We start from the raw sequence: 16,945 nt of genomic DNA on the forward strand, positions 1-16,945 counted from the left end.
ATGTTGCCAGATCCAATATGTTACAATGAGCTGAGACCAAATTACCTCTAAAATTTGGCTCCTTGAAGTATCCCTAAATATGTTGCAAAGCACCTAAGAATTTTTTAGGACATGAGAGTTAAGGACCTTGAAGTTCAATCATATATAACTCAGTTTTATCATGGGAATATGACATGTTTAATGTGAAGGACATATCCACTAAGAGAAACTTCGGTTTTTTTTCGTTTTTCTGGCCTCCACAAATTTGCCTCCTTAAATGTGAACATATGGACTTTTATTTTATCACTTCAAAGATGACATGACTTTGGGATCATCACCCTGGAAGAAAAGGATAAGCAAAAACCAAATGTGATTGCAAAAGCTGTAACTGGTTATTGATGCTGTCATGCTGACAATTTCCAGGCTCAACTTTCAAATTTTTTTTCTACAATGAATGCAAAGGGAAAAAAAAGGGGGGTAAGCAGCAACTTTCAATCTAATCCTGGAATGGATTTGTTGAAGCCTCCCCATTCCTTTAGATATCATTCATTTCTGGAAAAAGAACATAAAAGATGGTCCAAAAAAGTGGCTTAGGTTAATAGTAAAAGTGGTGGCCGGCTGTTGAACTTCCTTAAGGTTCCTCCTGGATGTGAAATTTGATGCTAATCCAGGACCACTTTTGCTTGTTATATCAGTCTTTGCCTTTTCAATCATACAGGTAATATCATCAGATTATAGGTAAGCAAAGCTGAGACAGCTGGTTAATTTTATAACTTTAAAAACAAGCAAAAAAGAAAAGACTAAAAATTTAAACAAGGATTGAAACATTATGGCAGGGGTGATGACAGTGTGAGGGGTCATTGAAGCAAAAGTCAATTTTCCATTCTTGGTGGGGGTCTTTATTCTATTCAGATAATTTATGGGGGGTATTTATATTTTATGAAAGAGATGGAAGCATGGGGTTAGGATTTATTGACTTAAAAAGATAAATACATAAATTAATCGAATTAAAATAAAATTTTATATATTTATACAACTTAATTTTTGTTACACTACTTTAACTATTGTAAACAAAAGGAACTCACCAAATTTTAATACACTTCTCGCTGAATTCTTACTGGATCAATTTAAACTTTTTTTAATCACATCCCATAAAATCTTTCAAAAGTAGTCAACCAATAATTCTATTAAAATAAAGTTTAAGCTTCATCCAATCATAGGGGTGTTCATTCGGTTAACCGACCGGTTAACCAACCCGAAATTACTATAATCGAATTAACCGACCTTCCAAAAATTTTAACCGTTAACCGAACCGATTTTTTTTTAAAAAATTTAACCGAACCAAAATTTTTTCGGTTAATAAGGTCGGTTAACTGAATTAACCGAAAATTATGTATTTTTTATTTTGGTTAAAAATTACCCGAATTACCCGAATTACCCGAATTACCCGAATTAACCGAATTACCGAAAAATACCCGAATTTTTTTTATTTTTATTTTTAAAATTTAAAAAAATTATAAATTATTAAAGTAAATTGGGTTTTAGAATTTAGTAAATTGGGTTGTCTTTTAGTTTTAGTTTTATTGGATTGGGTAATTGGGTAAACTTTAATTTTAGTTTTATTGGGTTGGGTAATTGAGTTTGGGTTGGGTTGGATAATTTTATTTATTAATTTTTTCGGTTAACCGAAAATTTTCGGTTAACCGACCGGTTTCGAACCGAATTAACCGTTAACCGAAAAATCATAAAAAAATTAACCGACCCCCGACCGAAAAAATTCGGTTAACCGACCGATTAACCGAATTCGGTCGGTTAACCGAATTTTTTCGGTTTTACCCGAATTATGCACACCCCTATCCAATCACATTTTAATAGAATACCTCAAGTCTCTAATAATAGCACTCGATAGTCCTATGTTATAGGACAACTCTTCCGATTACCAACACTAGTTCTTTTATAAAATTTTTTTTTATCTCTAACTAAATTTTAAACACGAAATTTTATTCAATTTTTTTTTGGTTACGCGATTTTTTTTATATAAATTTTCTTCATCTTCAAGAAAATTCCAAATATAAAATTTTTTTCAATCTGCTTCTCGAACTTCCTCAGTCTTTCTAACAAATCTCCATGCATCAATATCAACCACGTCGTTTTGATTCAAAAAATGAAGAAAAAATTGAAAAAAGGACCAAGTGAAAAGTATGGACAAAAAAAAAAGAAATCAAATAAGATTTCCTCCTGTAAAAGGGGTTGTAGATTCTGGAAGAATCAACATCTTTATCTCCCTTTTTCATAGGGTTGTATTAATGAGATTATGGTAAAAAAAATATTGACCTTTATTGTTTATATGATTACTTTTCCATCTTCAACCAAATGCTGCCATTTGACCTATATATGGATTCAACTAACTTACCATTTGATTCAACATTCAAATTCTTTTAACCAAGTTTAGTGGTATTATTTACTCCTAAAAGGGTTTCTCAAAACCAAGATAAAATGCAATTTTTTTCAAATAAAATGTTTAGGAATATATTACTATCAATCAAATTCAGGGCAAGTAATTAAAGGGAGTTTCGATAAGCTTTTAACTAAAGTTTGCAGTTAGGTAAGAGAGCGCCAATGACCTCAAAATCATGTGAAAACTTGCTCAACTTTTTAAGAGTCACATAAAATGATATAAATTAGTATTTGGTATTGAATGATGATGATTATTATTATGTGGTTGGAGCATTGGACCATGCAAATGCATATTATACATAATCAAATGAATGCATGACAGGAAGTTGGATTTTGTTGACTTGAAAAAAGCTGAATTGGCTTCTCAAAGCTGTCTAATGTAACCCATGATGTGGAGAATTCCTAGTTACTGTTAAGTACAAAAGCTAACCTTTACTGAAAAATAATTCTTTTTATCAAACAGAACTTTTGCAAATTGCAATGTTCTTTCAAACCTTCGACTACAAATACTAATACCAAATGCTGCCAAGCTAATTGCTTCCAAGCTTTTCCATGTTTTATTGTTTCTGATCCAATATATCAATAAGGGTGGCTATCCCAATATTCATCCAATTTCAATTTAAATATTAATTCATCTTGAATAATTATTAGCATTTTAGCAAGTATTAAAATTCAAGTTTCGCTAGTAATTTTATTCGGTAAGTACCATTTTCAATTTTATAAAAAGCCGGTGGCATACCCTAACACCAAAAATTGAGATAGCTTTATGCCTCCTAAACTTTTCATTTCGAAAATAATTACTTAAATTTAAATGAAAATTTAAGACTCTATTTAGTTTTATGAAAACGTGTTTGGATGAAAGTAAATGAAATTATGTGAAAATTAAAAACTATTAAAAAGTTGTTGACCAAATGGCAATAATAGTAAGTTGTAGACATAAGAGCTTAGATTTGATTTTAAGTAATCCCATTTTCCTTCCATGATTATCAAAAAATATATATATATTTTGTAAAATTGAAAATGATAAAAACAAAGGTTTTTAACATTAAACAAATTGGCCTTAGTTCAAACTCGTATAAACACAAAAAAAAAAACTCAAATTTTTCAAACATTAAACTCTGTATTATAGTTCGAATCCATATAAGTATTATTTTATTTTTTATGTTTTTATTATAAAAAAAAAAATAGGGGCCAAACATATTTCATGTTGTCATTATTGAAAACAATTTTTTTTATTTACTTAAGGTTTTTTTTAATTTTAAAAAAATAAAAAATAAAAATTGTGTTCTAAAATTAAAAATGAAAATAGAAAATATTTCAGAAACAAAACGCATACTCAATTAAAATAATAGCTAAACTCATTTTACTAATAGTAATAAGTCAAAAAATTTATTTTAAGAGATATCGAAATTAAATTATAAGTTTAGAGTTAAAAGTGTAATTTTATTAGTATATGAATTTTTTATTTCAAAAAAATTGAAGGAATTAAATAAAAGTTATACCATTTTCGAGAGAAACGTACCAAAATTTTTAACATCATTATGTTGTCTCTACCATGATAAAAATGAAATTTTAAAAGGATTCATTTAAAAGAAAAATTATATGCATTTTTCAATATGATCAAGCATATATTTTTATATGCATTCTAATCCATCAAATTAGATAGATATAATGTTTGAACAGAGCTAGGGTCAGGTTCAAATGATTTGTGTTGCATTTATATTTTTTTACCTACCATAATCGTATTTAAATTACTAATTTTATTCTTGTGCAATACATTATTTAATTGTATGTATTAATTAAAATGCAATAAATTATTTTGTATTTAGACTTATTTATTTATGGTACAAATTAAAAAAATTTTATATTATGGTAAAAAAATTAATAGATTTAAATTAAATTATTATATGTATGTACATATACATTATACCTTAAAACATAAAAGTAATTCATAAAAGTTAGTTTATAAGGTTAGAAAGTATTTAAATGATATTTTAGTTATAATTTAAGGGTCATATAAGTTATTAACGCCTCCTCATCATTTTAACGGGAATAATAAATGAGTGACTAAAATGTAAAAGTTAAATAACGTTAATAGATATTACGTAAGTTTTAAAAGTTGAATAACTGAAACATAATTTGAGGTAAAATTAAGAGACAATGGTTGTAGTTTACACATAAAATTATTCTTGTGTATCTTAATATTTATAATGATTTAATACACTTTGTATAAAATTATACACATTACCTTGAAATTTTCTCCAACCAACATGTAATTGCCATCTTTGTCCTCATATATATCTCCATATGCTTTTTTTAATATTTTGTTTTAATATGTAATTAAATTTTTAATCTACTTTTTAATTTTATTAGTCAGTATTTAAAATTAGTTTTAAACATGAATTAAATTTTATATTTAAATTTTTTATAATTTATGTTATTTAAAAAATCAAAAGGAATGAAAATTTATTTGAAAACCTGTTTTTAAAATTCATTTACTTTTAATGTTATATTTTAAAAAAATTTAAAATATGTTTTTTTAAATCTAATTATGTTTTAATTATATTAATTACATATTTTAAATTATTTTTTATTCCTCTACAAATGTACAAACTATATTTCAATAAAGGTGGCTATCAAAAGTTTTTGTTAAGCAGCCTAAACATTCGCAATATTCATCCAATTTTAAAATCTAAGAAAATTATTCAAATATTAATTCATCTGGTTGAGTAATTATTAGCATTTAAGCAAATATTAAAATTCAAGTTTATGGTAATTTCATTCAGTAAGTATTGGAACCTCCCTAACTCAATCTAGACGTTAAACCTGAATTCAAAAGACTACATTAGAAACCGAGATGGCTTAAAGGGCTAACGGAGTTTTTGAAAAGAGTTGATTTAATATTTTTGTTTAGTTTAATAGTAAACTTAGTTTAGATGTCGAGTTATAATTCCTTAACGTTTAAATTATCTTTTAGCAGCGGAAAATATGGTATTTACCTAAGTTTTTAATAAAAATCGGGGTTCTTACATCATCAATTAATAGTAAAAATTTAACATCCTAATTAAAATCATAATTAAATGTCATGCAACAATAAAAACATTTTAAATCTTAAATCTCATGCCACAATTCAAATAAAACATTATAGGCCTTAAATAATAAAATAAACCAAAAGAATACGTCTTAATAAATTGAAAATAAGTTGGATTGTGCCGAGATCCTCTATAACACGCCAAACCCGATCCCTTAAAAGGATCAAGTATGACGTGTTACTACTTAGAAATCATCTATCTTTAAAACTGTTTCTAGCGTAAACTTTGTAAATCTAAGTGTTTAAATTAAACCTTTAATAAAATACTGAAATAAAGTACGAGTCAAATGGCGTATAAACTTCAATAAGATATTTATATCATTCGAAATATTACACTGCGAAACCATTTCATAAACTTAAATGAATCTTCAATAAAATAGTTTATCAAACATAAGTTTCAAATACAAATCCTTATCAAAATACAACTAGACATCACTTCCACATGTCATGCATAGTACAAATAAACAAATGTCTCACAGTAGCAGGTGCTCCCTCGCGTAGTCCTTTGAATAGTTATCCTTTACTCAATAGGCCAAAAGGAAAGTGTAACGGGGTAAGTTCATAAGAACTTAGTGAGTTCCACTGAGATCTTAAATAAGAATACTAATAGTACAACTCAGTCATTCAAAGAAATTTCTCATAGTATCATAGAGTACGCCCAATGGCGTATACAGGACTCACATACTCAATACACTGATGGCGTATCACATGGGCGAATACTATAAACCAACACGACATAACTCAGACATTCCATTTTCATGTCAGCCACATACCCAGATTCAAAGTCAGAAACATATCACATGTTTTCATTTCATTCATATACATTCTCTCCTTATAGCTCCCCATATCAGAATCAATCAGTAACATGTTTTATCATGATCTGCCAATCTAGTTTATAATATATCTGTCTACCAGAGGCTACACAAACATATATCTTCAACTTCATATCCACATATCAGATCAGATCATATCATTCATATCAGAAGCATATGATTGTGGCTTAACATGAAAATGACTCATAATCTTTATTCCAGGCATACTGAACTCAGACTGACGACTCTGGACAACCATTATTTATACACATATATTTGTTATCCGTTACAAGGTAAGAATAGTTACCATACAAAACTATAAGGTAAAAATACCACACACATAGAAGTAAGAAGGAACTCACCAAAAGTATACCAAAGTCTATATAACAGGTCATTTGCCTTTGTCACTCGGACCTTCAGTAGCTTCTTGAGCTAAAAATATGGATAATTCAACATATCAGATCACTACTCTATCGAATCTAAACATGCATGTAAGAAACATCAATATTAAACTCAGAATCAAAAAGTTTTATGCCTTACACACCAATCTAACACTTATGCATGTAGAACTAAAAATACGTAAATAACTTCAAAAATAACCTAAGGTTCATCAAAAATTACCAATAAACTAAAACAAACGTGTAAGTTAGCTTACTACAGCAAACCTAACTTCGAAGATGTTTTTTGGACTTAAGTTTTTCAGAAAGTGCAAAAAAAACCAATGAGGAAGATGAATACAAAGAAAACACAAAGATTTTTTAGTGAAGGCACTACTATCCATATATGCTTAAGCACGGAGACAAGGTTTCATGAAAAAATCAGATAATTCCACTAACATTTTTTATTCCCGTGATTAAATGCATTAATCATAATTTAAAATCTTTTCATCTACAATAGCTTAGTTCCACTCTAACTAAGTCTCAACTTAACTAACTAAATTTCCTTACTAAAATATTAAACAAATCTATTCAACTGCAAACCAAACGAGTTTTCCAAAGCATCTAGGTGGCATACACTTAACAGAAGAGTCCACCAAACCATAGATCTATGCCAAAACTAAGAGTTTTCCAAGTGGCACATACAAAGAATCCTATATTTAGAGAAAATAAATATTTTACTTACTCATATCTACACTTATTTTACTAGGACGCCAAACAGTAACCAGATACTAAAACTTCTCCAGATGGGCTATTACACCCTCTAGATGTCGTGCCCGCGTCCTAACTTGGTGGGTTATCTGTAAGGATGAAATTAAAAGGTGAGTGAGCTTTGATGCTCAGTATGAGTCCATTTACAACAAAATCAATGTGATACTCATTAGGACACATTTATTAATATTGCATAGAATAATCAAATATATCAATTCAGTTCATAATATTGGTTTTTCAAATGCAACCATCACTGATATATCAGAAATCACAATAACAATTTTCAAGATAATCAAATCATCAGAATTGCCACAATAATCATATTCCATGCATATATAAACATATATATAGATTCACGCATTTGCATCATAATATAATTTTCAGATTTGTATACACATGATTTAAATGATGTCATATAGTTTCGGGTTTAAACAGAATAATTTTTACCCTACAACTACACACCACAGTAGAAGTTCCCTATAACTCCTTTACTTTTACACCACATCATGGAAAAACCACTACTGGTTGGCAGATAACAACTGCTATATTTTTTGTGCACATACAACAAGTCCTAGTGGTTGGAATCTGCTTTTGGCTATTGGTTCACAGCAAAAGTCCTGTAGATAAAAACCTGTTTTTTGGCTATAGATTCTACAGCATAAACTCGCAGTTGGAATCGACCTTTGGTTGTGGGTTCACAACAATACCCACAGATGGAATCTGTCATTTGGCTGTGAATACACAACAATTTGCAGATAAGAACTGTCGCATGGCTATGCTCTGCACTTGTCATTTTTCTTGCAGATATATTGCTTCATCCTCCTTCATTCATAACAATCCAACCCATGCAATACATTAAGGCATATTAAATAATCTGACTCATGGCCAATTAGTAGCAATTCAAGCTTTTCATGTATTCAGTATGAATAATAATATAGGCATGTCATTCATACGATTGCAAGTATATATATACAAAGTTAACATATACTATTCATAACTCATGCAAATATTTGTCACATTAAATCGATCAATCATGATTTCTACCATATCTCATATCATCATCATCAGGGACCTATTTGCATGATTTAATTCACTAAAAATAGTTCGGAACTTATTCAGGGACTAATCTGATCAAAACATAAAAATTTGGGTTAAAACTATAATATCTAAGTTATAAGAGACACACAACTATATAATGTGGGAAGCCTTGGGTTGTGTGGAAGGGGTACACGATCGTGTGGCTAGGCTGTGTGAGAGACTGTGGTCGTGTGGTAATTCGATAATTCAACCTACAAGGAATACATGGGTGTGTGGAAGGACTTAGGCCGTGTGAGAAGCAAAATCCAAGGGTTTCAAGGGTGGATTGGTTGTGTATGGGGTCGTGAAGTCCACATGAGTGGCCCACACACTCTTGTGGTTTGGGCTAGGTTAGGTTTTGCCTCAATTTTCTCATAAAAGAACACACATCTAACTTCTTGGATTTTGCACGATGATCCTCACATCCAAGTCTGGCTTGGGACACCTACAATGGTGTTCGAATTCGATTAAGATATTTATCGATCTTGAAGTTGTTGCGAACAGGTATTCTATAGATATTCGAGATCTAATTATCAAGATTTGGAATGTTCTTACTGATCTTGGTACGTTAGAGATGTAATTGATGGTGTTTCGCTAAATCGATGGAACAGACTCGGTTTCAATCTTGGGATCAAAATAAGATTTCTAGCAAAAAAAGATGAAGATTTTTATGAAAAGGAAATAAGGGAATAAATCTAATTAGGGTTGAAAAGAAGTAGAAATCCACATGTAATTAGGAAAATGGATTAAATAGTTAGGGTTTCAAAAAGTAAAAGGGCTAAATGGTAATATACCCCTTTTTATTCGAAATTTTTTAAAAAAAAATGGGGGAATGGTTTTAGCATGATTCAAACTTGGTTGTAAAAAGGGATTAGAAGCCTTACCACTTAGGCTACTAACCATACTTGATTACTTTCTACCACATTTAATATATGTACTAGATTAAATTTGTTTCTAGCTGAAAAATAAAAGAGGAAAACTAAAAGAGTGAGGTTAGAACCTTAACTTTCTAAGAAATTTACTAAGCTCTCTGCCACTTAGACTAAACCTCCTTTCTTAATGGTTTTATTAATTCTAATTTAATTCTAATACTATGATTTTTGGGGTGTTACAAGTATTTTGTAAGTACCATTTTCAATTCTTTATGAAGTCGGTGGCATACTATAACCCCAAAATTGAGGTAGCTTTACGTCTCCTAAACTTTTATTACGAAAATAGTTACTTAAATTTAAATGAAAAATTAAGATTCCGTTTAGTTTCAAGAAATCGTGTTTGGTTGAAGGTAAATGAAATTATGTGAAAATTAAAAACCATTAAAAAATTGTTGACCCAGTAGCACTAATAGTATGTTGTAGGTATAAGAGTTTGGGTTTGATTTCAAGTAACCTCATTCCTCTCTCACAATTATAAAAAATGGCAAAAATAAAAGTTTTTAACTTTAAACAAATTGATGTTAGTTCAAACTCATATAAATACAGAAAAAAAGAAAAAATAATAGTTTTTCAAATATTAAATTTTATACATTGCTTGAAATCCATATAAATGTTATTTTATTTTTCATGTTTTTATTATTAAAAAAAAACAGGTGCCAAACATATTCCATGTTTTCATTATTGAATACAAAATTTTATTTTTATTTACTTATCGTGTTTTTTTTTAAATAAAAATATAAAAAACTGTGTTCTATAATTAAAAATGAAAATAGAAAATATTTCAGAAACAAAACGCATATTCAATTAAAATGATAGCTAAACCCATTTTACTATTAGTAATAATCAAGTATAAAGTCAAAAAAATTATTTTAGGAGATATCAAAATTAAATTATAAATTTGAAGTTAAAAGAATAATTTTATTATTATATAAATTTTTTATTTTAAAAATTTTGAAAGAATTAGGTGAAACTTATATAATTTTTGAGAGATCAAAATACTACTTGAAACATATACCAAAACTTTTAATATCGTTATTTTGTCTCTATACTAATAAAAATAAAAATTTAAAAGGATTTATTTAAAAAAATTATATACATTTTCCAATACTCGTTTTATAGGATAAGTATATATTTTTATATGCATTCTAGTTGATCAAATTAGATAAATATAATGTTTATTTTAACGGGAAATAACGGATGAGTAACTAAAATATAACAATTTAATAATATTAATGGCTGTTACACAAGTCTTAAAAATTGAGTGACTAAAACGTAATGTGAAGTAAAATTCAAAAACATATTTGTCCTCATATATATCTCCATATGCTTTTTTATAATAATTTTTAATATTTAATTAAATTTTTAATGTACTTTTTAGTTTTATTAGTCAGCATTTAAAATTAGTTTTAAACATGAATTAATTTTATATTTAAAATGTTTATAATTTATGTTATTTTTAAAAAAAAAATGAAAAGGAATGAAAAGTTATTTAAAAATCCATTTTTAAAATTCATTTACTTTTAATGTTATATTTTTAAAAAAATAAAATATGTATTTTTAAATATATTAATTATATATTTTAAATTAATTTCCTATTCCTCTACAAATGTAAAAACCATATTTCAATTGCTTTTAAATTTTTAAAAGTATTAAAAAAAATATGTTTAAATTCTCTTCTTTTTTTTCAACTCTTTGTCTGGTTTTCAATGCTTTTCCGCTTTAAATCAAGTATGGGCATTGTGAAAAGGAAAAGTGATGGACTTATTATGGGAAAAGTTTGTCTATAGAGCCGGTTTAATAGCAGAAGCTTTAGTCAGCACTCAAGCAATTAGATTTGCTCAAGAGATGGGTTTCGGTTTGTTGAAATAGAAGGTGATTTCAAGGTTGTGATAAAAGAAGCTTGAGACAACATGAATTGTCAGATCGATGATTAGTAATGTAATATTATTTGGAAAATGAAATAATTTTTTCTAGATTTTGAAATAAAAAATAATTTTATAATTTATAAGCATCCAGAACATCAAAATAATTTTATAAAAAATTCAGTAGTTTGGAATTTTAGACTTAATTTTTTTTTTCTATATTTTTAACGGAAATTTGGATTAGGCAAGGAAATCACAGAATGATAGTATTAGCAGTAAACTGATAAAAAAGTTAGTGCAAACACTAAAATGATAATTTAACTCTAATACAAGGATGAAAAGAGGAATTAAGCCTAAACCCTATATTCAAAGTGGGGCATTCAACTAAAAATGGATCAGCATGTAGCATGGGAGACGTCATCCCATATTTGTCAGGCAAGCATTAGTTCGATTTTGGTATGCCACTAATTAACCCACCTCTTCTTCAATTTCATCCTTTTTCTTTTTCTATTGGACCCCAAATTCCAATAATCTAAAAAAACAAATAATAATTCATTTTCACCCATTGCAATTAAAACACCCATCTTTTTGTCCCCCCATTTACTTAACACAAATCTTTTCATTTGTACCAATATCCTTTGTATTTTTTTCCCATTAATCAAACCTTGACTAACATTTTTACAAATTAAATCATCTACCAAACCGTTTCTTTAAATTTTATAAACAATTAAATTCGTTACAAAAAAAAGTTTAACTATGCCCTCACTCCCTATATGTTTTGGATTTTCAAATTCAATCGCTCTATATATAATTCTCCCTCTACTTATCTAATTAAAAAAAATTGAAGTTCAATTAATAATATTATCATTGTATTTACATTAAATTTGAATATTTAAATGGCCAATTTAAAAAATTAAAATTAAAAAGTTCAAAAATAGAAAGACTGAGGCCATAATTAGACCTAAAGAACAGTTAAAAATATAAAACAAAAAAGGTATAAATAAGTTTTAGTCAACAAATTTAATAAAAAGTAATAAAGGAAGCATTAAATTTATTATGTGTAACGACCCGCATGATGATGAGCGTGACAACAACATCTCATCATTAAATTTCATAATTGTTTTTAAAATCAACCACCAACCCCATTTAAAACCCCTTACGTACGCCACCGTTTCCTTAATCTCAATTTTACTAACTAATTAAACACCCTTTACATTAAACCCTGCAATCAACTATAAATACAGCTTTCGGCCTCCTCCATTTTCCCACATTCTGCAACCATTCTTTTCTGATTAAAAAGCAAAAAAAAAAAAAAAAACAAAACAAAACCAAACTTCAAACAAAAGGGAATTTTCTTGTCATAATTTTCTGAGGAATTCATCGATGGCAACCAAAGTGTATATTGTGTATGTAGTTTAATTCTATTTCCCTCTTCTTAAATTTTGAAAAAAAATTATTTGTTTTTTTTTGGGGGGGGGGGTGTGGGGTTTGAAATGCTGTTTGATTGTGATGCTTGATTGATTTTTTTATTACTTCAGTTGAGTTGAGATTTGTGATTTTTTTCCCTTTTTTTAGCTTTCTTTTGATTTAATTTTTTAAATTAGTTTATTGCTTTGAGTTGATTCTGCTGAACTCGGTTTTTCTTTTCTGTATTTATAATTTAACGGAAAGTTTGGAATTTCAATTAATCTTACAATAATTAGAGTAAGATTTAGTTCCCCAAAGTATAATTTCTGGAGCTGGAAAAATGCGATTTTTAATCATTTGAGTTTGAAATTAATTTCAAGTTGGATACCGGAGAAATGCAATATCAATTGGTTTTTGTTTATCGTCTGTTGATTTTGGAGTCAATTAGTTAAGAAATAACCATAGACGTTACGATGTCAGTAGTTTCAGATTCTTTTTCATCTAATTTTTGTTGGTAATGGGATTAATTTGGCTATTTTAGGAGGCACAATCAAAAAGGTCAATCAGATTAAAGCTGTGTTCAATTTGGTTATGTTTGTTTGAATTGATACATGGGAAAACTGATTAGGAAGTAGAAAAGGAAATGAGCCTATCAAGGACAGTTTTTTAGTCAGTAAACCATGAACTCTTAACTGGATCTGTTTTGCATATTTTATTAAACCATGATTTAATTGTTTGCTATTTGTTGGAAAACTTACATGTTGCATATAGATTTGGGTTGAGAAAGGCTATGTTTTATTGTTCTAGTTGGAGATTTAGCTTCTAAAATTATTATGCTGTCGGATTAATTGTTTTTTTTTTCTTAAATGTCTGCTAGTATCTGTATTAAAGATGAAACTACGTTTGCATTATGCATTAACTAGCGATTTTTGTACTGCTCTCTGAGACGACGTGGTAACTAAGACATAACCTGTGTAAGGAACTGAATTTGTTGAACAATAATATGGAGACAGGTTGTCGGTTTTAGGGGGGTGGGAGTGGGGATCTAGTTCTGTATTTGCCGACATATTTTTGAGTTTTAGATGAATCAAGAATGTCCTCACAACTATTCCCTATATATATACTTGAGTCAATGTCACTTAGTTGCAGTTGCTACTGTCCTTATCTGTACTTGTTTGTGAGGTTCCTCCAAGAGCAAGTTTAAACAGGGCTCAAGTGGAGTCAGCAATTTATTTTATTTGGGGCCAGAGCAAGTTCTTAAGAAACTAAACCTATCTGAGATTCTGAATGGTGGGGCTAAGGACATTAGATTCCATCATTATTGTTTTGAATTACAAAATCGTATACCATTAGCAATGTTTTTTAGTATGACCATATATTAGACTTACATTTGGCATGTTATTGAATTACTATATTACTATAGATTGTATGCACTTTGGATATCTCTGGATGCTTTTGTTGTATGCTTATTCTGTACTCATATGCATTCTTGGAATTCAAAAGCAATGACATCTGTAGGTATTGACATAAGATAAATTTCTTGGCACCATCTGCAAGCGACATCTGACATTAGTTTATTATAGAAATGACCGAAACTATTCTCCCTTGTAACAAGGTATCATGTATGGCATAGCATGCTCTCTTCAGGGGTGATTAGTTATATACTATTCAGTTGTCATTATGCACTCAATCTGCTAGTTTAATACTGGTTGCTTAATTTTTTTGGTTTTATTCTGATATCCTAGTTTGTGGCAGCTTTCACCTTAGAACCCTTTGCCCTGTGTTATTGTAGATGAATACTGATGTATGGTAAGATGGGCAGACAATTTTTGGTTGGTTCATAGTTTTTCTGTTTTCTGACCCCTTATATGTCCCTTTCTAGAATTTTCCTCTGCCACAAATTTATCCTGGCATTGATCTTCAAGCTCCCCTACTCTTTGGGTCATGTATCTGCCCATGATTGATGGTCTAGTGTATCTCCATTTTTCCTTAAAATAGTTATCAAAATTGAGTTTTATGAGCCAGCACACTAAATGTTGAACTGTGATATAGCTTTTGTGTGATTTTAACTTAGACTTCAACACTTGCTGATTGGTGGTTTATTGTAGCTTGTTCATCATGATTGCACAAAGTTGTATGATGTTGTGATTGGCAGTTTGTCGTGTGAATCAAACTAAGTGGTCCAGTTGTGTCTTAAATTTAGTTAAACTTTTTGACCATACTATTTTTTGATGATAGCCTAATGACTCATTGTCGAGCCAAAATTTCATGACCATAATGTATAATATAATTCGTGAAAACTGCTATGTCCTTTTTATTACCTGGAAACATACATTGGTTTCAATTATTATATTTCTTGGTTCAATCAAGTTCTTTTTTGTATTTATTATTTTCATTAGAATACTTTTCTCTTAGCCTCGGTTATGCTTAATCCTTTTGCAAATATAGTGTCTCTTTTTATTGGAACGTCTTTTGTTCCTTCTTTTTTAAATAATTTTTGATCAAAACTTCTCGCTGATGTTATAGATACTATTCCATGTATGGACATGTGGAAAAACTAGCAGAGGAGATAAAGAAAGGGGCGGCATCTGTTGAAGGTGTTGAAGCGAAACTATGGCAGGTAATAATTTGTAGCATGCTGCTGTGGTTGAAATACCTGCTTTCTTTATAGTAGTCTCGATAACCTAAAAGCAATGAACAGTTTATTTATGGATAAGGAAGGTGAAAAGAGATTTTAAAATGCAATCTATTGGTCCTATTCTCCAAAGGTTTCAAGGTTGGTAAATTGTTTAGAATGTCTGGTCACAAGTCATTAACTAGGCTTTGGTCTCATCTGTTTCATACTCGATTGCAATGTATATATTTTCCCCAGCCTCCTTTTCTAATGCTTCTGTTCTTCTCCATCAAGCTATATTTTACTTAATTAGTGCTTTTTAAAAGTTTGTCATTTTGCTGTCTCCTTTTGAGAACCCTTGACCATTTTCCCTATAAGAGATCTTAATCAGCTATCCCATATCTTATTGCCCATTAGTTATTTGAACATCTTGTGGTTTCTTGGTTTGATATTCTTTATTGATGAAATCTTTACAAATATGCTTTGTTGTTGCATTGAACCTCCTTGATTTGATTCGTTGCCTTCCATTTGTTTAACCAAGTTTTGTAAAGCTCTGCTGTTGCAAATATATATATAGATAAGAAGCTTCACAAGATTTATTTGTTAGGCAACATTCATAGAATTGATAAAGTAAATGAAGTAACTGTGGCATACATTTGGTACAGGTCCCTGAGACTCTGTCAGATGAGATTCTTGGAAAGATGAGTGCACCACCAAAAAGTGATGTACCGATCATTACACCACATGACCTTCCTGAGGCTGATGGGTTTATTTTTGGCTTCCCAACAAGATTTGGCATGATGTCTGCCCAATTCAAAGCATTTATGGATGCAACTGGTGGTCTATGGAGAACTCAGCAACTTGCTGGAAAACCTGCTGGGATATTCTATAGCACTGGATCTCAAGGTGGCGGACAAGAAACTACACCGTAAGTTCTTATATCAGCATCATATGATAGACTTACGACAACCAAATATTAAATGGAACAGCTATGAAAACCTAACTTGTATCTTTTCCAAATTAATCACAGGTTGACTGCAATCACTCAGCTTGTTCACCACGGGATGATTTTTGTTCCCATCGGATACAGCTTTGGTGCTGGCATGTTTGAGATGGAGCAAGTGAAGGGTGGAAGCCCTTACGGTGCAGGAACCTATGCTGGGGACGGAACAAGAATGCCATCCGAACTTGAGTTCGCGCAAGCTTTCCACCAAGGGAAGTACATTGCCGGAATCACAAAGAAACTCAAGACAGCTGCCTGATTTCAAATTACTACAAGAAAACCACAATTTGTCCTTTTGATTTTTTACTTTCTAGAATTTCAGTTCTCTATATTTTACAAATATGAAAAGAAAGCAATAATTCATGTCCCGGTACATGCTTGTACGTGTGTTACACCTTACATTGGTTTCTGATTTATGGTAAGTTTGGTGATTTATTAAATGTCAAATTGTGTATTAACATAGGCTTTTGTTTTGTTTGGGTCCTTGAGTTGGAATGGCAATGTTCAATTATATTCCCCACTTTTTATGCTATTACAAGTGGTTGCCTTTTTTAGGGACCCTT

At 29.8% G+C, this 16,945-nt stretch overlaps 1 protein-coding gene across 1 annotated transcript; it reads left to right on the top strand.

The window, feature by feature from the left end:
* Nucleotides 1-12,741: 12,741 nt before the first annotated feature.
* On the top strand, nt 12,742-16,641 carry LOC107917815 (probable NAD(P)H dehydrogenase (quinone) FQR1-like 1). The gene is made up of 4 exons (NM_001327136.1): nt 12,742-12,764; nt 15,292-15,385; nt 16,045-16,307; nt 16,410-16,641. The coding sequence occupies exons 1-4, from the start codon at nt 12,742-12,744 to the stop codon at nt 16,639-16,641; spliced, it is 612 nt and encodes a 203-aa protein (NP_001314065.1).
* Nucleotides 16,642-16,945: the final 304 nt, after the last annotated feature.

The sequence above is a fragment of the Gossypium hirsutum genome, chromosome A01, assembly GCF_007990345.1.
Source record: "Gossypium hirsutum isolate 1008001.06 chromosome A01, Gossypium_hirsutum_v2.1, whole genome shotgun sequence".
Classification (NCBI taxonomy): Eukaryota; Viridiplantae; Streptophyta; class Magnoliopsida; order Malvales; family Malvaceae; genus Gossypium; species Gossypium hirsutum.